At 40.4% G+C, this 23,346-nt stretch overlaps 1 protein-coding gene across 12 annotated transcripts in view; it reads left to right on the top strand.

The window, feature by feature from the left end:
• LOC135498625 (CUGBP Elav-like family member 3-A) overlaps positions 1-23,346 on the top strand; it is a 305,942-nt gene that overhangs the window by 263,113 nt on the left and 19,483 nt on the right. For 6 of the 12 annotated variants that reach the window (XR_010449116.1, XM_064788983.1, XM_064788986.1 and 3 more), the window contains 5 exons: positions 4,265-4,408; positions 17,869-17,898; positions 20,204-20,378; positions 20,796-20,990; positions 23,012-23,056. Coding sequence is in view for 11 of the 12 variants with exons in the window: in XM_064788983.1 (XP_064645053.1) it covers positions 4,265-4,408; positions 17,869-17,898; positions 20,204-20,378; positions 20,796-20,990; positions 23,012-23,056 (589 nt within the window). In the remaining variant the exon portion in view is untranslated. The remainder of the gene's footprint in view (positions 1-4,264; positions 4,409-17,868; positions 17,899-20,203; positions 20,379-20,795; positions 20,991-23,011; positions 23,057-23,346) is intronic. The other 6 variants (XM_064788990.1, XM_064788991.1, XM_064788993.1 and 3 more) reach the window with 4 other exon arrangements.

Below are 23,346 nucleotides of genomic sequence, written 5' to 3' on the forward strand. Positions count from 1 at the left end.
TCGAGGTTCACTCCTTCATACACTGACCCCAGGAGTTGTGGATACTCCTTTCAGGACTTCGAATCAGCTTTTGTATCCTGTTACACATGCGCATGAAAGGTTTCATTGTATTCATATTCCTGCACATGTGTTACCGGGTGAAAAATATGGAAATTTTCTTCCAACTTCTGTCAATCCAAAGGAGTCTTGTCCAGTCTGGTTTAGAGTCTTTGCGTGCATCATGAAAAGATGGGCCTATTCCAAATTCCGAATTCCGATTTCAATACTTCTTTTTCTACAGCATTTCATAAAATAGGTGTCGCACATAGTATTACTGTGGATTCGAAAAAACTGTGATAAAAATTTGCAATTTCGTAACTTTTATATATTCGTTGAAACCGTTCCGTTCCCTCGTTCAATTGCACAATTTTGTTAGCGGATATTTTTTACCCAGAGTGCATCTGTTGATATTTCGTGTATTGGATATTGACTGCTGCATTGTGATACGATTTGTTACAACGTTCGACAAAAACGTATTTTGTTCCATTTGCGACACTCTTGGCGACAGCTGCGGAGTAAAACGTGACACTTTTGTTTGCGATTTATCCTGAATTGAATACGGAGATAACAATTTTGAGGTCGTTGCGCAGGCAAGGATACAAATCAAATCAAATCTGAGGAGATAAGGAGCAACCTTTTAGAAGCTGACCCAAATCTGTGTGTAAATTCAAAATTTGGATTCGAAATCCTGCAAAGACTTGGAATATCACAGAACTGAAGCAACGTTCCAACAAGTTTCAAAATTTTTGAATCTTGGTCAATATTTCTTGGATTTTACAAGTTTGACCTTGGAGTGACCTTGACATTGAATTTGGCCTTGACCTTTACCTGTGCTCAGTGACCTCCTCATCCTGGTCCAATGTAGAAATGTCCACAACGGTTACCAGCACATCGACAACAACGACAACAACAACATCTGCAGCAGCCACATCTAGTCAAACGGTAAACAGGTTTATGAAATATTTTTTACGATCATTCTCAGGTTGTGAATTATTCTCAGAAGTGAAGGCCGGATTACTTGCATTGCTCAGTGCAGCAATAAATAGTGCTGGTCGCTGAAGTCAAAAGTAACTTGTTTCTGGGGCACTTTTAGGGGCCAGAACTTGAAACCAAAACAATTAGAAGTCATTCAAAACGCAGTGAATGCCAATTTTAAGGCGTCAGTTCTTTGTTTTTTCAGAGAACAGCCGCCCAGGTTTTAAATGGGCGTTCAATTCATTTTGAAGAATAGCTTTTGGATCTCAAGTTCAAGTGGAAATATGGTCAACCTTAAAAGTTCCTCCTGTTGGGCTGGTCTTTAGCTGGGTTTGAAACAGCTTATCTTTCCGTAACAGGCGCACTGCCACAGCAATTAAGCTTATTTTCAGTTGAGTGTCACACCCAGAGAATATCTTTGTTACCCAGATGGACAAAGAGACACTCCAACAATGGGAAAAAGACAACAATAGGGTTTAATGAATTGTCACCCCGTCTGACTCTGTACTACACCTGATCATTTATTCATGTTGCAAAAAATTGTGAGTGATCAAGAACAATAACGTGTTGATTTGGACACAGACATGACAGATGTCATTGTCATAGACGATGTCACTGTGAAAATACTGATTCAGGTTCTAATGTCAACGAGTGAAGCTTTGCATACAGGCCCTGAACCAGTATATTCAATGAACCACTGTTCACTGATTAAAAAGTATAGTTCAGGGCCTACATACTTTATGTGTAGACACACCTGTAGGCCCTGAAACTGTATATTGACTGTCAGATTCAACACATTTGTTAGTTTAGCAAGAAGTTTCTAGATATTTAATCCAGTACCCAGTAATATAAAACACCTCTTTGTGGTATCCATGAGTCATCGGTTATGTCCATTAGACATGTTTTTTCACTCACTCACGCCAGCCATGATAATTATGGGATACAATAGCTCGTTCCATCTCAGTTACATACTGGCATCAATATTTCATTGAGCGAGACATCCCCAGGTGATTGTGATTACAGTCATTGTTTTTGAATCCTTTGAATAAAGCTGTGATCACGGTTTGCATTGGGGGAGCAAACTACCATTCAGTGGGCAGTTTGAGATGGCTAGAATCCATTTCACGAAAAAATTCAATTTGACCTCTCTAATCAGGACACCTCTCTATTAAGGACAGCACTTGTAGTCCCGTAGACAATAAAACCTGTTAAATCATAAAATGTGCCAAATGACACTGACCAGGATGTGGCGCCGGGGAACTGGAACTGTCCACAACCAATCCGGTCCAATTCAAAGGATTTTAAACAATACCCTGTGATTGATAACCATGGAGCCAACATCCTCGCAAATAATTAATTCATTTGACAAGGTTTACAGTCACCCATTAGTGCCTTTGCAATTAGATGTGTTTGTGTTTACCTTCAGTAGCCAGGACTTAACGTATCGGGACTATTTTTAGATAGTGTCTGAAAGTTGTTGTTAGTTAAATATCAATCGTGAATATAAATGTTACCATTAGGAAGTGCTGATTGAAAACCTTCCAATGAATGGTCATGTCAATAGGTTTACAAATGGTACCATAAGAAAGTGTGCGTTGATAGCTTTCCAATGAATGGTCATGTCAATAGGTTTACAAATGGTACTATAAGAAAGTGCTCGTTGATAGCTTTCCAATGAATGGTCCTGTCAATAGGATGGTACCATTAGAAAGTGTGCATTGATAGCTTTCCAATGAATGGTCATGTCAATAGGTATACAAATGGTACCATAAGAAAGTGCTCGTTGATAGCTTTCCAATGAATGGTCCTGTCAATAGGATGGTACAATTAGAAAGTGTGCATTGATAGCTTTCCAATGAATGGTCATGTCAATAGGTTTGCAAATGGTACCATAAGAAAGTGCTCGTTGATAGCTTTCCAATGAATGGTCCTGTCAATAGGATGGTACCATTAGAAAGTGTGCATTGATAGCTTTCCAATGAATGGTCATGTCAATAGGTTTACAAATGGTACCACAAGAAAGTGTACGTTGATAGCTTTCCAATGAATGGTCATGTCAATAGGTTCACAAATGGTCCCATCAGAAATGACCCATTGAGAGCTTTCGAATGAAATAGAGAGCTTTCTAATGAAATAGATTTGAAAAATCTTAAAGGGAGGCTTTAGTCCGGAACCTTGTGGGCGAGATTAAGTTTCATGCAGTTGCAATAGTTGTCTCCCCTATCTCAACGTCTTTATTTGTACAAGGTATATTTCCATCATCACATCAAACCAGATAGATTGACGAATTTTGAATTAAAACCAAAAAAAAATAATTTTCACAGAAAGAAAGGCCCTCCTGAGTCATCAAATTTTGCTACTATTCAAATTGATCGCTGACACTATTATGTTGATAAAATCGTAACTTGTCTGTCCCATGCTCCCCGCAGTAATATCCACGATAAACATGTCAACCCACAATTCGTCGAAAACACCAGAAATGATATATTTATTAATCACGATTGTTTGACGATCCATTACGAATTTGCGTATATGATGGTTGGTTGCATCCCACGGGGATGCAATACTCATCCATTATACGCGCAACATGTTGGTATATAAACGCAACATTTGAATTAGTAATTATGGCGACTATATTATGATATATATATACTCTCGTTTCACTGCTGTAAGACCCGTTGATTGATAAGTATAAAATTGAAACCATGGCCGAACGGGAACATGACGTCAACATGGCGTAGCCAACCCATTGTCAATCCAAACGAAATATGTAAAATGGCATCAAATGACCATAATTCAGACCGGTCTTATATCAGTGAAACTAGTGTATCTGGTGATCCTGAGTTTTATGACTGTCTGGCGTGCTTCAAACGTCGTTTCGTTCCAAATGGAGTCATTCTTTTTCCAATGTTTCAATCAATAACAGATAAGTCATTTATAGCAATTTTGAACGTTTTCTTTTCCACAATATTGATTAATTGAGAGTAAAAAATTTGTAATATATTAGAATTTCATTCTTTCAGAAACTTTATCTCCCGGGCTGACAATGGTTTTAATTGTTGAATAGGTTCTTAATTATTAGGCTATCAATCTAATGGGACTATTCTTATTTCAGGTCAATCCGACTTAAGAAACTGTTATAAAACTTAACATGGAGTTTATTTCCTTTAATTCAATTTTATTTCATTTCTTTAAAATTACTACAAACCCATTTTGCTATCAATCTCATGAGACTGTTTTATAATTTCAGGGAGCCTCTTCTAGTTTAGTCGTGAAATTCGCCGATACAGAAAAAGAACGTCAGCTCAGAAGAATACAACAAATGGCGGGCCCACTCGGTTTCCTCAACCCGTTCGCGTTGTCTCAGCTAAACGCGTACGGCGCGTATGCCCAGGTTAGTCAAAGCTCATTCTAAATTACAAATTGGTGTCGGGGCCTGTCGCAAAACTTTTTGAAGCTGAAGAATATTTGGTTGTCCACTTCTTGCAGGTTCTCACATATCGGATTATTGCAGGGTGTCTATAGGCAGGAGCCAGGTTGGTCCGATTGAGTTACACAAAGTCGCTAATATGGGTCTCGCCCATCTGAAATTACAATGACACCTGTATAAGAAATAAGTTTAATGATGAATCAAACCTGGCCCAGTCCCCTAACGGTGCCTATTGGTCACCTGAAGATGACCAATTTGACCGCCTAGTTCGTGCCTATCCCCCTTTAAGGAAGATTTTCTGCGAATTTGCAGAAAACAGGACGATATTCTGAAAGTCTCTGATGAATTTAACACTGCTGTTGCCTTTGGTTTGAAAATGAAGAGGTCTCGTAGTCTTTTCTTGTCAAGAAATCTAATTAGGTGTCAATCAAAACCAACAGTTTCTTTGATCATGAAGATGATCTCACTAGCTTTCTTAGCATCAAATTATTTTGCGACAGTTCTTGAAATTTTATATGTAAAGATAGGATGAAGTACTCAACAGTCAATTTCAAAAGTTCTCCCCGTTGGTGTTACATATTGCAAAATTTGAAAAAGTTACTTGATTTTGCCCTCAGGTGTTATAAAATGTGTACATGTATTCAAGTTCCCTATTCTTATTGTCGGGAGTGCTGTGTTACATTTTTCTGATCATACATCCACGGATATCCACTGATTAACCGCTAACCGCTCTCGGCATTGCTTAACTTTGGTGACGGTACATGTAGATACGCTAGCCTCTTGACCATTAACTTTGGTGATGGGGTGGATCGTACTGACCACAATTCCATAAAGGAAATTCTTCCACAAAATGGTTGGTGAGATGTCTGTTATACTTGATACTTTGGGTATAATACACCCTACAAAAGGCCGCCTCTCAGCATAATATCATAGTCAAGTGGATTCTCGAAGATCCCATATCTAGACGCATCCCATTTCTTACTATATTATCGAATACCATTCCCATCTATACGCCTATCCCAGAAGCCGAGTCGATGCGCCATTTCAATCCCCCGCTCCATTGGACCAATAAGTAAGAATTCTATACAGTATTGTGCGGCGAATCAATGTGGCCGCTCAATCGGGTGAGCACTATTGCGAATAGCAGCGTCTCGGATGACTTTAATTAAGGAGTAATTAACTGATCCTCGTTAGGAACGATTTCTGTATCAATTAAGAGGTAATTAGCTCTGTGATGAGGGTTTGGACGTCCGGTTCATTTGGAGGGAAAAATTACGTAAGAGCTATTGGCATTTCTTAATTTAAAAAAAATGCTATTTTGAGCTCATGGAGAAGGCTCGTACATAACTTCATGTGACCTTTATTGGCTCGTTTTTAGCTCAGCTGAGCGCCAGGCCCTTGGGCCTCTTCTTTTCTTTGTAAAGTGACCTTCAGCTTGCCAGCAATATCATGTCCTGTTGCCACATTATTTGATATGCCTGTGGCTATTCCTGAGTGTTTTGGACAAATTTTGATGCAATCCATTGCTTGACATAAATTCTATAACAAGCTTTTAATTACTGAGGCCTTTACAGAACCATATACCATAATCCCTCGGAATACAATTGAACCGGACACTTTTTCCAGGGGGATGTTTTCTACTACTACAACGGCGTCCAAAAACGACCATCCTCCTACTTATTATGACTGTGTCTGATTCATAGTAATATCAGAAGAGCTCAATCGATTTGTTTACACTGCACATTCGAACCTGTCTGAATCTCCGACTAAAAAACACCAAAAAAATGAAAGTCAACACTAATCTCACCCAGATCACGACACTATGACACAGGCAATTGAACTAATGGCGTAGATTACCAGAATGAATCACAGGCCATGATCGTCTTCCATCGGCCAATCGTTCCCGTCCCAAGATGGCTGCTCCAGCGTATCTCTTTCGTGTCTTTGATAAATTTTGAATCTCTCTTGGGACCTGACATAGGAAGTCGTTCAACTTGGAAAAAGGTTCTGTGATTTATATCTTCCCGTTGGAGTGGAATAAATCACGATCAAGATGAAGTCATCGGTTACATTTTTCTGCATCATTTGTGTAGGAAACGTGCCCTTTTTTTTGGTGGATCAGGAAAATAGAAATGCAGTTGTACACATAGCCGTAGTGTAGTTATTATGCAGACAAATTTGATGAAACTTGGCACTTACAGTATTTGTATATCTGTCTACACAACAGCTCTGTTAAAATTTATATTGAGTACGTATTTACGTAGTTGGAAATTTTCAAATTCAATCACGAATTTCAAATTTTATCGAACAGCAAAATCCTTTAAGAGCATCGAGTTGGTGTCAGTATTGTAGTAGAAGAGCTACTCAGTTAAAAGACAAATTTCCCTCCCGAGGATAAGATTGGGAACATGCCGTTTGTAACTCGATTTGGGTGAATGATCACAACATACATGTAGGTTCGGTTGAGATGCTTCCGACCTTTTCGGCCTGAGTTTAACAGAGAGTCTGAACTGTTGTGTTTAAAAGACGAAACCTTACAATGTCCAGCACAAGATTAAGATTGCGAACATGGCCTCTGTGACTAAATATGGTTGAATAATAACAACATATGTCTTGGTTGTTGTGCAGATTCTTGTGTTCTTTTCTGCCCAAGTTTACCAGAGAGGCAGATCTGTTGTGCTAAGACAAAACCGAACAATGTCCCGTACGAGATTAAGATTGCGAACATGGCCTCGGTAACCTGATATTGCCGGATAACGACGCGCTAATAATGTTTGTCTGTTCGGCCCGCCTCTCATACTAAGATGGTGAACACAAGATTATTCGGTGGACAAGTGATTATTCCCGACACCACGGGTCTGGTTTTAGTGGTAACTCGATATGTTTGAGGGCCCATGAAGCAATTGTAGGCCATGTAGATTAATTGTTTACTTAAAGGGGGACTTTAGGCAGGAGCAGGGGGTTAAATTGATTGTCTTCAGGTGACTAATATGCACAGTGAGGGCACTGTGTCGTGTTTGATTCAGAAGTAACTATACCACTCTTACAACTTAGCCACCAATGTCTCTGCAAAGAGTTGTGCCAAAAGTCAAACTCTTGAGCCCCAAGTTATGAGCCTCGCTTTCTAACAACTCTGTCACCGATGTCTCTGCATAGAGTTGTGCCAAAAGTCAAACTCTTGAGCCCGTAGCTATGAGCCTCGCTTTCTAACAACTCTGTCACCGATGTCTCTGCATAGAGTTGTGCCAAAAGTCAAACTCTTGAGCCCCTAGTTATGAGCCTCGCTTTCTAACAACTCTGCCACCAATGTCTCTGCAAAGAGTTGTGCCAAAAGTCAAACTCTTGAGCCCCTAGTTATGAGCCTCGCTTTCTAACAACTCTGTCACCAATGTCTCTGCAAAGAGTTGTGCCAAAAGTCAAACTCCTGAGCCCGTAGTTATGAGCCTCGCTCTCTAACAACTCTGCCACCAATGTATATGCAAAGAAGTTGCGCCAAAAGTCAAACTCTTGAGCCCCTAGTTATGAGCCTCGCTTTCTAACAACTCTGTCACCGATGTCTCTGCATAGAGTTGTGCCAAAAGTCAAACTCTTGAGCCCGTAGTTATGAGCCTTACTTTCTGCCACTGATCTCTCTGTGTAGAAGTTGCACAAGTAGAAACAGTCTTGGTACAAACCCAAACCTAAACAACTTCTGCCATTGTCCCAGGCTCAGTCATAACAAAAATCAACATTATTACCAGTCCATCGATTCCAGATATTGAATTACCGGGGCCATGTTGGCTATCTGTATAACAGCATCCAAGATGGGACGATATTGGATGTAACTGTTCTCATCGTGGTGTATCGGAAGAAAATAGTTAATGTGTTGTTCTATCCAAATTGGGTTTTTGTTCCAGTTTCGTTTGCCAACTCGGTATCCTGGTTGCGGCATTTTTGTAAACTCGATATCCAAATTGGGGTTTTGCTCTAGTTTGTTGTGTAAACACCATCCAGGCCGTTTCCTTTCACGCTTAAATCTAAAACCTTTGCTACATTGGACAGTCCAAGTGTGACTATGCAACTTGGTGTTTTCATCTGACTATCCGAATCAAACCGTCTCCTTTCACGTTCTACTCTATTCTAGTCAGTGCCTTTAACATGTTCAATCTCTACTCTGTTCCAGCCCCTGCTTGCTCTGTTTTTCAGCCAAGCCAAACATGACTTGTCTAGCCATTTCTCTGGGCCATTTCTCTAGATATGTCATCAATGGGTATTGAAAAAGCAATTTCTCAGCAAGATGTCAGGGTTTAAGTGATTCTGTTCGGAATCCTCTGTACACAATCTCTACCCACTGCTTGCTCTGATCCTGAGCCAAGAAATATATTAAGACTCTGCTGGTCATTTCCAGAAGACATGCCGTCATCGGCCATAAAATAGCCATTTCTGGGCTATAAAACATGATGTGGCAGTGTGTGGGTTGGCAATGCTTTGTCACGAAGATGGGAGGAAAAATATGTCGTGGTCGTGTTATTCAGTGGCCGATCAAGGAGCCGGAGAAAGAGGGGGCGTGCACTGCATGTCTCATTCAAATTTCTGATGTGTTCCAACATTTCATGGTCGAATTCAAAGATTTTCATGAATTTTTTTTTTGGGGGGGGGGCTTTTGTTGTGTCAACCTTGGATCCGCGCCGCCTTGTTTGACCACCCAGGAGAGTTAGGGAAGGAGTCTAGTGAGGTCGTTGCAACATGTTTTTCTGTAAGGACGAAGCCTAGAGCATCGGTCATCTGTCTGCTTCAATGTCAAGCAAACTTAACATCTACGAAAGATTTGTGGAAGGATTGGTACCTCGGTATGTGGGGTAGACTTACTTTGACCTCAACCCTGTTACTCCCAGTCGAAGACAGGTCGCATACAATTTCCCCACTCTTCCTCCTGTCCAGGGCAGTTCTCTCAACCTGAATCCAGAGCCTTCACGTTTCGTTGGGTGACATTCTTGCTATGGTCTCCAAGTGGGCCTTGGTCTGTGCAGGAGAGGCCCCACTTAATTCCCTTTAAGGCTGTGTTTCCTCCTGAACTTGTGGGCTCGAGGCGATGTTTCCATTGTCTCTGCAGCATGTTCCTGGTATAACCAATTGAAACGTCCAAGAAGCTAAATGTTCACACGGAACAAGGAAAAAACCGCTGCAAGTGAACAGTATATTAACATGCAGCCTTCAGAGAAGGTTGACAACTACTCTTTGGTGAATGGGGTGGGTGCAATTATTCTACAAGCTTCAGATCAGGTTGCTCATTTTAAAGGCAAGCAGCAGGGCCCTAACCACAATGAGACATCCTCGCCTCTGTGGTTGGCACTTTGAAGTACATCAGCTTTATTCATTCCCGTCTATCAAAGGCAATTCACCTTTAACTCAAGACATCCCATGGACCCAAGTCGACTTTCCACCCCGTTTGATCTGGCAAACCAAATCAATGTATGGCCCACCACAGTCATCTGTAAGTCACCCGAGCACTCGTCAAATCGTCGAGACTCCATTTCCACGGTAACCAAAGGAAACGCAAATATAACCAGAGTAATGGGTTTCCTGGTGCCGGCTAAAAGTTAATATTTGACGGAAAAAATTTCTGTGTTGGCCGAGTTGATGCTGGGCTTGAAATGGCTGTTGGTAATGATTGGGTGCGGTTAGTCATTGGCAAGGACAGAAAGGTTGCGGCAGCTTAGCAGCTAGTCTTTCAAAGGCAAGAAGAGCTGCTACAATTGTCATCCCCATGCATGGCCACAGTGCAACCAATTACTACCGGACCTTACTAAGAGGTAAATTTGATGGAAAAAGATTGCAGTGTCGCCAAGTTGAAAATGGCTGTTGATGGTGATTGGGGTGGACAAGGGCATGGACGGTCATTGCACCCCTGACGCTATGAAGCTGGCATTAAGCCTTAAGATAATAGAGATTAAGCCAACTCGGCGCTCGCCTAGAACTGGCTGTTTGTGATGATTAGGTAGGGTTAGTCATGGGAGGACAAAAAATGTTTTGCCGCTTTGCATTTTGGGATAGGAAGCTAGTGTTTCAAAGGCAAGGAAACTTGATACTTTCGTCATCACAAGGGCCACAGTGCAACCTCTTGTTCCCTGATCTGTAAAAGGTCAAACTTGATTGAAGAGATCGTGTTAGCCAAGCTGATGCTGGGTTGGAACTGGCTGCTGAGGTTGTTTTGGGTGGGTTAGTCATGGGCTTGGACAAAAAGGTTGCTGCAGCTTTGCCTTTGGGAAGAGGAAGCTATTCTTTCAAAGGCAAGAAGTGTTGCTACGTTTGTCTTCCCGAAGGCCACAGTACAACCTACTGCTACCGCATCCTACCAAATGGTAAAATTTGATGGAAAAGACTGTGTTGGCCAGGTTGATGCTGGACTGATGGCTATTGGTGGTGATTGGGGTGGGGCAGTGGTGAACATGGGCATGGTAGGTCATAGCAGCTCTGATGTTATGAAGCAGAAGCCTAAAGATCATTGGCTTTAAGATTGGTTTAGCCAACATGGTGCTTGGCTGGGTTTGATTACTTGGGGTGGAATTAGTCATGGGCTTGGATGAAATGTCAGATATCAGCTGAGGGGGGTTTATGAATAGAATATCTGATTAAGTAGGCAGTGCTGCTCAAGGCAAATCAGCAGGTGTAGGGAGATGAATACTGCGTCTAATAAAGTGCTGCCATAAGGCAAGTCCAGCCCCTACACCTGAAAAACTCAGCCAAGCACCGATATTCAAGATATGTCGATTACTACCTCGTATACCATCATGCCACATCATTGAGTGGCGAGTGTACCAAGCCTCTCCCGTCCAGTGTCAAGCCTTTCGTTGATATTCTTGAGGCATAACCAATTACTCACCAGTCGCCTAGCAGGAAATAGGAATGCTTTAATATGGTCAAGTGATGAGTTGGCGTGAGGCATGGCGTCATTCGTTGATCCAGATGTCTCGATTGCCGCCATACGATACCAGAGGTTGTGACAATTATGCAATGTCAATCAACAGAAATATTATTTTGGCTTTACAGAAAATGTCCCTTCGGCATAATGGGTTAAAGCTATATTTGATGCATTTCTTTCTTCTCTTTATAACTGTAAAGAAATCAATGGTATGATAAATCATATTTCGCCAGATCAATACAATCTTATTAAACACACCATGGAACTTTCTAAGCTTATTATAAAGTAATTAGTTATTTTTGTCTTAATAGATGGTCTAGAAATGAGGCTGTTACATTATGCGCCTGCACCCATATTGTTGCGGTTCTGTGATAATTGTTCCTTTCTTTTTAAAAGAACTAAAACATTATTTGATTAGCTATTAGCCACCCACTTACCCCAAAACCCATTGGTCATGTGACCAAAGTTGACCAATGCAACTGTTCAGTTGACCAATCTCAGCCAACAATCCGAATAATATGTGATGATGATGCTGTCCAATGTATCGCCTATTCCTAGCCAGGGTGTGGCATAATCACGCCATAACCTGCATCAGTAGGAGATAAGCAGTTATTGATAAAAAGAGAAATATAGCTGCCTCGGTCTATGGCTTATCTGTGGGTGGCAAAAGCATGAACAGGTGGACTCGGAAAGTCGGTCGATAGTTACAAAACGGGTATTGAAAGGTACTATAAATTTGCATTCATCGAGGAATCTGATGGGCAACAAAAATAGAACTAGGAAAGGTACTGCCACTGCTTGCTTAAGTACTCTAGATTCGCCGATCTAAGATCGTTTCTTAATAGTCAAGAAACGGTTGATACTATGCGCATGGTCTTTCCATGTCATTCATGATGTTCCGTTTGATAGACAACGCTTATTTATATGCATGCGTAACCTGCGGAATCCGAAATCTGGCTATTTGTTAGAACTTCAGGTGACTGTGGTGCTGATTCATGATTCATGAGAATGTTTGGGTGATAGACTACTGCCTTTCATAAACTGCTGGCTCCGGCAACAGCCAGTGGCTCAATGATTGCTGTGCTGCATAATCTTAGATTATGAGAAGCACAGCTCCACCCGCCCTAGGAACTTGAGAAGCTAGGCAGATTTATGGTCATTCTATATGTTATAAGCTGATGAGACCCGCGTTGGATCTAAAGCCAACCGACTTGCAAGCTGACCCCTAAAGGATGGCATACAAGGAAATTAGTTTTAGGAGTGATCTTCACACAGACTGGAAATTAACCATCGGACTATTCTTTGTGGCTGTATAGCTGGGTATGTCTGTGAAGGGCCTGTCAGCAATCTTTCCGTCTCCAATCCACAGCTGAATATCAAACCAAATGCATCAAAATATGCACTTGTCCACCCTAAAAAAATAAAGGTCGTAACCATTGAACTGTTCCTGTCTTTAAAGCAGGGTATGTCTGTCCACTGCTGGATATCAAATCTAGGGTGTGGCAATCCTACCGCCTCCTGCTAATCCGAGATTAAGGAGTAATCTTAACGAGGCGCATTTCTCACATTTCGCTCCAATCGATGCCATTAAGCCGCTAAGATCGATCGAACCGTTATCAATTTACCTCACAAAGCAGGTTTAAAGCGATGGAGAGTAATCACATTTCAGGATTGAGGATTCTCAGTTAACCCTTTAGGCCGTGAGGTCAACTTTTCACTGACTTTAATGAGAATTTTTCACCAAGCGCTTATAAGTGGGGAATTCGAACGGCCCCGGTATCATACATCAGGCCCATTTGGTCATTAGGGGAACTCAATCAGTCTGCAAATCTGCCTGAAAAAAGCCACCGTTAAGTTCAATGAACACACACATCACATTTCTTCAAGCGCATTTCATTTTGGTGACATGCATTTCAAGATGTTTCTTCCGTGTCACCGGCAACCAGCATTATAGTGTCCTTGAAGACATCCTAATGGAACTTTAAACCAGCCTCGAAATTTCTTAAAATTCTTCAATCGGAATGAAGGTTCACGTTCTGGCGATACGCCAGACACAACGCCAGTACCACCCTTTTATCTCGCGACAAAAGAGCATTTGAACAGTATCTGTTCCTGACATTGACATCACTCCCGCCAGAAAAATGATAGATTTTAAAAGCGGCCCGATCTCAAGTACAATTCTAATTGAGTCAGAATCTTATGTAAATTGTCAGCCTTGTCGTGCTGCGCTTGATAAGTGAATCTCCCTGAGGTCGTCATCCCGTGTAGATCTAAAACAATCACAAAAGACACTGTTTCAGCGAGATTCACCCTGGTTAGGCCAGGTAAATTTGAAAGATCGATTCTTGTCCCCGCCCACCCAAAAGATACTCTTGATGTCTGCCATCAATAGAAAAATAAAAATCTCACCCCTCTGCACTAATTTCAAGAAAACAGTTCGGACAAGAATCTAATTTTTTACTTTTACCTAGCCTTATCATATGTCCTACTCTACAGATGCACCTGGCCCTATGTCCTTTTCGTACAGATGCGTGCAGGCAAATGATGCTAAGAACCTTTATTGAAATCGACAGAAGCCGAGACAAAAGAAAAGCATCTGCAAGTGTAATAGTATTCATCCTGCGATAGTCCATGCAGAGTTTGCGTTATCTTCCAACAGCTGTGTGTCAATATGCAATTTTGTCTTTTTATTAGACGATGTTGGACGTAATCTGTCAATTATAAATTATAGTCAGACAAATTGATTTAACCCTCGGGTAAACGAGACCAATGAGAAAGACTGGGGTCCATAACTCGTTCGTTGTGCAGGCACGTATTTAGTAAATAAAAGAGCTACAAACCGAAAACATGTGTCCCGTGCTGTTTGGGATGAGAAGGGGTGTTTTTGTTGACCTGAATATGGGACCTTATCACATTTTTTCTCTGTTCAGCCAAAAAGTTTCTCCTGAAACTAGCAAAATGATGTTTAGCTATGTAGAAACTTCTGTGCTAGCACTACGTTTCATTATAATTTCTTCGTGATAGTGCCAAAACTTCAAGATGACAGAATCCTAGCAAGAAACTTACCAAGCCGAATGATTAAGGACGTTGCCAAGCTATCGCACACAGTGCCTTATCGACATTTAGATAAGTTAGGACGAAACGACTTTTTGCAATTTTCTTGCAAAGCCAGCTAGCGCTCCTTAGATTTCTTTGTCACTGTCTATCTCGCCAAAACACTATAGCTATTCTTCAAAATGGTCCAAACCATCAATTATTCGCTACAAAACTTTCAAAAGAGGCTGCGCGCTCATAAAAGACTGCGACAAAACGCCAACTGGATGATTTCCCCAACGACCCGCACTCCTCGAGATAGGAACTTATCTCTTGAAAGAAAACGAATGCCGGAATAATGACGCTGATAATACTGATCTTGCGACCTTGAGGGGTCACGGGAAGGCGCTGCTGGGAGATGTGGGTCTTATCTTGAGTTTTGACGCACAATGTCCTGCGATATTAATTATTAACCCTTTGGAGACTATGAAAACAGCTGTCTCAAAAATGAGGACATTAAATTGGTGGCATGCGTCAGCTAGGGACAAATAGTGTTGTAATAGGAAAACAGGGGTTCCGAGCAATCAAGGGGTCATCCTCTTCAGCGTGATTAGTTAGCCATTGAGCTCCCACACATTTCAAGAATGCATCCCCCGTATTTCTCAATGAAGCAGTTGCCACTCCTGACATAAAAAGTGGAGACACAGGTTGGAATCTTTTTGCAATTGCGATCGTACTGTCAACACAGATAAAGAAATTTTCTTTCAATTCAGCAGAATTTTTTGTTCGACTTGAAACTTTTTCTGATCACCGATGAGAAAAGAATTGAAAGTTTTTTAAAAGATGTCCTAACTAGCATTTCCTGATCAGTTTAGGCTGAAACCCGAAGAATTAATCCTAATCTATTTAAAAACCAATCAAATCGCAGTCGACTCAACAACCAATCAGTAACCAGATTACAAATGTCAATTTGTCGGGCATTGTTACGCACAATGCTAAACAAAGTCTTCAGAATCTCCCATAATGCAACACATCTCTGCGGAGATCGTTGATGTTGCGATAAGACAGCTATTTCCATATATCTGTATTCAGTAAAAACAAGGCCAAGATGTCGTACTGGTCTGCGGGATTTCTGCCCCAGATAACATTGTCATATAAACCTTGTTCGTTGAATAAACCATCTCAGGATGGCGGCTAATCTGCATAAAGAAGGAACAATGATATCTTCTGAAACAACGTAATTAGCATATTGAACGGCAATGTAAACGTTTAGAAGTATCCGATTATATTATTCCTTTTCTGCCAAAAAGTTATGTGTTAAGTATTGCTTTTATAGAAATATTTATCATTTGTTTCTTCAGGAAAAAATTACTCCCATATGTTACTGAGACAAGCGCTTTGCAAATAAGTGATTTCTCTCGCTGCGACATGCAATGTAGGAATAGGAATATGACCATAATCCTCATTTCTCTCCTCCTCAGATTGGAGAGTAGAATTTGAAATACATGTACTTAGCAGACGTCTGGAAACTGGACATTTTGCATTAGATTTCTATTAATCTCGATTTCAATCTGAGACACGTCTTTTCCCAACCTAACAAGAACAAAATCTCAACTTGCGTCTGGGCAATAACATCTGCGGTCGTCCCAGGCCGTCGTATCACAAATCTTTGCATTGCTCTAAGACTATTACTGCAGCTTTGTCTATGGTTTCATTGCCGGCAATATCCGACGACCATTCAACCTCGCCCTAGGGGCTGTTTGATCATCGCATTTGTATGTATATGATTGTGCACCTTATGGAAGTGGACAAAATGTAGACATAGAACATGTATTTACATCCCTTGGTTTGGTGAAGATCGGATTGATCTTTCGAGTTACCATGCCTTGGACGAGGTTGCAACTACAACTAACCCGTCGTCCTACCGACATTTTTATGGCAGCCATTATGCATTTCCTGGCCGTTAATCTTTGGCGGATGGTTGTTGATATACGGCAATGGCTGGCCGGAACTTTGTATGCAAAAGCAGCGTCATTTATGTGCATGATTTGGCTGTTAAAGGTCTACTCCCCTTGTTCTAAAATTTGAAAATTGAAATCGAGTTTGAAAATTTCTGATTTGGCTGTTATAGGCCTACTCCCCTCGTTCTAAAATTTGAAAATTGAAATCGAATTTGAAAATTTCTGATTGAGTAAATACGCGCTGAATGTAAATTTCAACGATGCTGTAGCGTGGCGGATAGACATACAAATATTACAAAAACCAAGTTCCCGCAAATTTGCATACAATATCTGCACTTCCCATCTGTATTTCTATTTTCCTGAGCCACCAGTAGATAAAATGAATACGAATTGCGTACCTCTTTAATGCATCAATGATGGATGGAATGGTGTGCTGTGAGTCATAGGGTATATCATCCGGTTGGTGACTCGGGGCAGGAAAGTAGTCCGGTCATTGGTCAGTCAGTGGCCGGCTGCAGGATTGATCGAGAAATGATTAGATTTGTTGAGATATGTCGTAAGACTATTAGTCATGATGTCAACAGTTGCCGTACATAAATCATTCGATCTTGATACCAAACTTTAGATTATGAGCTATGCAATCTACTCCTGAAGCGCCACGCAAACAAAATATATTAATCGCTGCGGCCCGCGACTGTTGTCACTGCTATTTGCATCAAAAAGATACCTTTTTTGAGGATAAGACATGCGGTAATCGCTGCGATTTCAACTCACCTGTGAGGATATAACACTTTTGATTAATTTTACTTCCGCAAATGCAATGCATTGCAAATCATTTCAAGTTGAGTAGTCCATCCATGTTTCCATGTACATTTCAAGTTGAGTAGTTCATCCATGTTTACATGTACATTTCAAGTTGAGTAGTTCATCCATGTTTTCATGTACATTTCAATTTTCATCCTTCATGCATTTGAGAAAAATAACATTTTTACACAAACAAGCTTAATTTCTGTGGTGTTCAAAGTGACCTCAGTGAATTTTCTAAGTGACTATTAAACTGTCCTTTGTGAATTTTATCTCTGCTTAAGTAAAACCTCATGCACTTGTTGCTTTTGATGCATGTTTAGAATTTCTTACTCTAAATGTATTGGTGTAAGACTTCTAAGCAGTCCCTTTGTGTGAAGTCCGGTGTGCTTGCAGTATAGAAACTTTAGTAATCGTCAAATAAGGGTTTCCTGCACATGGTCTCAATCTGAAAAAGAATGGTACCAGTAAAAAGCCTTGTGAAAAGGTATCCCAGATTAGATACAAATGTTTTGGGGTTCCGAATAAATTCATTTCATAGTTTACTTTTTTCTCACAGGAGTCGACAGGCTTTATCGTAACAATTAATTTGAATCCCATCGTACTGAGCTTTCTCATGGTGCCATTATTTTTTCGATTTGACCACTTTCTAGAGAAAATAACGCCCCCCCCCCCTTAATATTTGTTTGTACTAAATTGACACGTTCCCTGATTAACCCTTTCAGTGCTCTGCAGTTCCGAGGGACAATTTGCAAGTAAGTTATTTTTCTTTTCAAGAAAAAAACGGCCAAATTTTGAGATTGCATAGTTTTGACGATGCCTTTTCTGGTACATGAGTGAGACCTTTACAAATAAAAAAAAGAGTCCAGCAATAAAAAGCTATTCCTAAAATATAATATTTATTTAGAAATGATAAATTATGTAATCTCAAAATCTGCCAATGGAAATTCATGACATTCTGCCCCCTGCCAGTAAAATGACGAACTAAAGCCGCTTGACAGTTCCGTCGTGAGTCATTCTGCATATTCATTACTGCCCCCTAGTTGTGGTTGTGTGAATCAATATAGTGAGCTGGTGAAATGAATCGGTGTTCGTAATGCTAAGCCTAAAATCGTTATGAACATTTTACCAGTGGTGTCATCTATCACAAATTGATGGAACTGCACTCTGGAAGCTGTCATTCATAGTCATTCAGTAGTGAGGTTGAGATGAACTTTACAACCCTGACTCACCTTGGCGACTCAATTACGTTGATCTGGTGACATCTTCTAATCAACTAAGTGCAAGAACGCTTTCAGTTTCACATTGATGATTAATGTTTACCTTGTTAAAGAATATGCAAACATTTGAATTTGAACTGTGCATGAGAGTGAAATAAAGTTGTATTCCTAGTCGGGAACGGAGGCCTCTGACGTCGTTATTTTCCCTTCATGCACAGGTTGCATTACGGTTTCAAAATTCTCGTGGATAAGGATTTGTTTCATTGATTTGAAATTCTTGTTCAAATTAGTGAGGTCAAAGATGTCACCAGGTGACTGTGATTCAGTTTCAAAGATGTGAGTTTGAGACTTAAAATTTGGAAAATCGTACAAAAAGGGCCTCAATGTGAAATGCCCTTATTCTGAAGTATAAGAGAATATATACAGCCTGTATGTGTATGGGAATATAGCCTGTACATGCAAGATAATATACCTTATACATATAAGGAAGTATAGACTTTAAGTATATGGGAATATAGCCAGTAGGCCTATGTATAAGGGAATATATCCTGTACATAAAAGGGGTATATTCTGTACAAGGGAGTATAGCCAGTATGTGTAAGGGAATATAGCACAAACATTGAGGTGCCGGCCCCTTATGACAAGACCTACAGCGAAAAATGAATATGTTTTATGCCTCACTGAAAGGGTTAATGTTAAAGGAGTAGTATATTTAGTGGCTTAAAGGAGGAGTGTTTCGAGATAATGAAAAGCAAGCACTAATGGAGTTTGCGGGGTCATGTATAGAGGGCAGTTGTCTAATGTACAGAATGTTCTAGAAATTTCTCGAAACGGTTTTTGTCCATTTTAGCGCCATTTGCACAGGAGCTCTGTAAAGTTCGTTGGTGCCAGCATGGAATTATCGCGAGACATGCCTCCTTTTGAATGTTCAATGTATCACAAATTACACGCTGGAGCCGAGCGTTATTTTGCCGTGGAGGCAATTGCATTGGAAAACGTTGATGTGGAGCCAGGCCTTTAACAGTGACACTTGGCTTTTAATCATACTAACCTGGAAGGCCCATTTTAACAATTTCATTTTCAGATTCTAACATCAGAAGACATATTATCGCCACGTAGTGCATATATTGCCATTTATATCAAGATGTTATTTCCAATGAAATATTTGGCGATAATACACATTGTCCTGACAACGTGGCGATATGTCCTAATTTTGAAGTTAGTTGTGGTTCTTTTTTCCTTCCTCAATACCATTGTCCCTTTCAAGCACCCCCTGCATGCCTTTACCCTACTTCGAACCCTCGCTGTTATACACTCTGATCCCGGAAATATTTGCGGCTGCCTCAGTGTTATGAAATAGCAATTTTGACATAACCATCAGTTTATCGTTTTGATAACCCTATAACAGAAATTATCACAATTAGATTTTCGTTCTTGTGGACAATTATTTTCACGACTATCTGTAAATACAAAAAAAACACGAAACAGAAGGCAGGTGAATATTTCCGTAGTTAGCTTCATATTTTGGACCCTTATGTGATGGAGGTATCTAAAAGACTTTGAAATCGACACCCTAAATTTGGATTTTGGCGGTCCTAGAAAATGTGTACCCCCCCCCCCCCAACATAGGGGATCATTTTGGGGTACCTTTCAATGACCAATCTATTTCTAGTGTTATTTTGTTAGATTTCTGACATTTTTGACAAAGTGTTGGGAATTTCTAACATTTCTATTAGGTTTCTCCGTCATATAAGGGTCGTGCTACACTAATACCCATTTCTCTCTTTCTAAATGTATCTACATGTCTAAATGTCTACAACCAGTGTCTATTACATTCCAGTCTCCAACTCCATCTCAACAGGTTCAGCAACAGATGACATTGATGGCTGCCTCCGCCGCACAATCGGGCGCCGGGTACATCAACCCGATGGCTGCGCTCGCTGCGTCGCAGGTTCAGAATATACACCAGGTGGCGCCTAACGGTATGTCGACGTCTTCACTCACGCCTACCACAGGTGCGTTCAATTAAATTGGTTTAAATTTTTTTTCTTTTTAATAATTCACTGCTCTAGTGGACTGTATAAATAAATTATTTAATAAAATTTGGCATCATAACAAAAAATGCTGGTTTGGAAGCAGAGATCAGCCTGGTTTCTTTAAACTGCAGTTTTAAAGGGACCAGGAGGGTGCATTAAATGTTGTTTTCTGTCAAAAAGGCTCTCAGCAGTGCCCCGACCTCTCCTGTCAGTGTCACCCTAGTTTTCAGCGCACGCGTTCCCCTGACGTATCTGACGGGCGGGGGGGGGGGGGTTCTGAAGCAGACTCTCTCTCTATAGTTCCAATTTAACCCTTTATGCCGCTCATTTGATTTGTATGACATGATTTTTGATCAGATTTTCTCCTTTCTTATCTTATCTATGATTCCGTTTCAGCCACAGGCACGACAGCCATAAACGGAGCGCCACCTAACATGTTGTCGCCAACCGTTCCCAGCGTTGTCGTACCACAAGCAAACGGGCAAACCGGCGCGGAGATATACGCCAACGGTATCCCACAATACCCGCAGGCGATAAATGGCGATCCCTTACAGCAGGCTTATCAGGGGATGCAGCAGTACTCTGGGATAGGTATGTCGATTTCTTGTCAGTTTTCTCAAAATGCAAGTCGCTTTCACCAACACTTATCAAAATCGCTATGGGGTCTGCTAACGTGAAAAATTAAAGTCAATACATCAGAATAGAAATGTGATATAATGCTATGAATAAAATTGGCTTATGCTGAAAACTGGAAGGGGGCAATGCCGACTGAGCTGCTTTATATCATAAGTGTTAGCCAAATTTCGACTAAACCAATTTGAAATAATTAATCAGAGCCAAATTTCAACTGAGCCACTTTAAAGTTAATGAGAGCCAAATTTAGAGAGCCACTTTAAAATCAATTCAGATACGAATTTTGACTGAGTCACTGTTGCATCAACCAGAGCCAAATTTAGACTGGGCCACTGAAAAAATCAATCTGAGGTGAATTTAGCATCTGAGCCACTTTAAAATCAATCTTAGCTAAATTTGGACCGGGTCACTTTTGAAATTATACCATATTCAACTGAGCAGCTTTGAAATTGATTACATCCGAGTTTTAATTTAGTTACTTTAACATTAGCCAAATTTAGACTTGGCCACTTTAGAGTTTATCAGAGTAAACTTTAGACTGAGCCACTTCAAAAATAATCAGAGCCATATTTATACTGAGCCAATTTAGAATTATCCAAAGCCAAATTTAGACTGAGCCGCTTTAAAATTGATTAAATCAGAATTGTTCACTTCCAAATTTTGATTGAGCTGCTTTAAAATCAACCAGAGCCACTTTTGAATTAATCAGAGCCAAATTAAGTCTGAGCCACTTTTGAATTAATCAGAGCCAAATTAAGTCTTAGCCACTTTTGAATTAAACAGCACCAAATTATTCTGAGCCACTTTTGAATTAATCAGAGCCAAATTAAGTCTGAGCCACTTTAGCTGTTTAGCCCTTCTTATTTTATCCTATTTTACTGCATGAAATTTAATTTGATATTATACATGTTCACTTTCTATTAGGCTTTCACCATGTTTCTGGAAAATGATTTTTCTTCGCCAAAACCCTTCATGAGCTAACCAAGACGTGAAGCCATGATTTTAGTTAAAATAGACTGATTTGAATTTGCTAAAAACTTGGTGTCTTTGGTTTCCAAGATGTCTGAACAGAACTTTAAAAAAAACATCATCAAATTTTGAAGTTTTGGCTGCCGTCTTTTGCCAAAAACCCCCTCATTCGAGAAAAAAAATGTGACTATGTAATTTTGCCACGCATTGTCTTTTGTGTGTGTTAAGTCTTGTAAATGTACAGTCTTCCCCCAAACATTTTAGTAACCACTTCTTCTCGTTAGTTTAATGTTCGGTGTTCTGTTGTTTCGTTAAGTCGTTTTGTCTTTGTTAGTTTTTTTATCCTTTTTAAAAATTGACAGGCTCATTTTCAAATTCAAATTACGACTATAAATTTCAGGGATGGGGTGGATTTTATTCGCATTTAGTGACAAACGTTGTTTGAAATCATGTTTTCAGGGGTGGGTCAAGAATTGTGGAACCAGCCATTACAAGAACTATATACACACACACCGCATACGACATACACACATCTTCCCCGTTGACATCAACAAGCAGAATAGCCAACATGGTTACCTATCTCCTCCCACATTTCATAGTGGATGATATGCCATTTGGAGCTGTCCATGGCACTTAAAGTTCCTTGCGATGATGATGTTTTGTGCCTTTCGCCAGATTTCATCGAGACCACAACTGAGAGCCACCGGCCCAATCCCCCAAATCTTCTACCCTCTTCAAGTGTCTTCCTGTAGTATCAATTATGTACTGCCTCCCCCAAATGACTGAATGGTTTTCTGAACTACGACAACATATTCCTACGTAACATGATTTTCTAAAATTCGAACAAAGCCCCAGACATTGGTATTCGTTTTGCATCCCGTGGTGGTCAAAAACATCGTCGTACCATCATTTTTCTGATTCGGAACATTTTTGGAAATATTTTTCGTCAGATATTTTGACTCTTACGCCCCTTGCCTCTGTCTTACTATTAACATTGTCTCTTCCTACAGAGTTCTCCCAAGACCTAGAAGGAAAGGCCTGGATAGCAAACTTCGGTAATCCCGCTTTTCTTATAAATAACTCTTAAAGGACTGCAGCATAGGTGGCGCCAGGAGTTAATAGCAGTTTAAAAACTAATAGCTGAGTGTGGGCGAAGATTTTTTTTAATGCAACTGCCAGTAACTCCGAGTCCTTCAGCAAGACACTTTACTGCTGGACTGCGTAAAAAAAGAGCGTGATATACACATCTGAGAGAAACTTGTAAAAAAAAGCTTATCTGCCAAGGGGAGAGAAGATTATACAACGCGTGTTACTAGACTATGCAAACTTGGATGAGGGCAGTTGC

This window comes from Lineus longissimus, chromosome 14, assembly GCF_910592395.1.
Source record: "Lineus longissimus chromosome 14, tnLinLong1.2, whole genome shotgun sequence".
Taxonomy (NCBI): Eukaryota; Metazoa; Nemertea; class Pilidiophora; order Heteronemertea; family Lineidae; genus Lineus; species Lineus longissimus.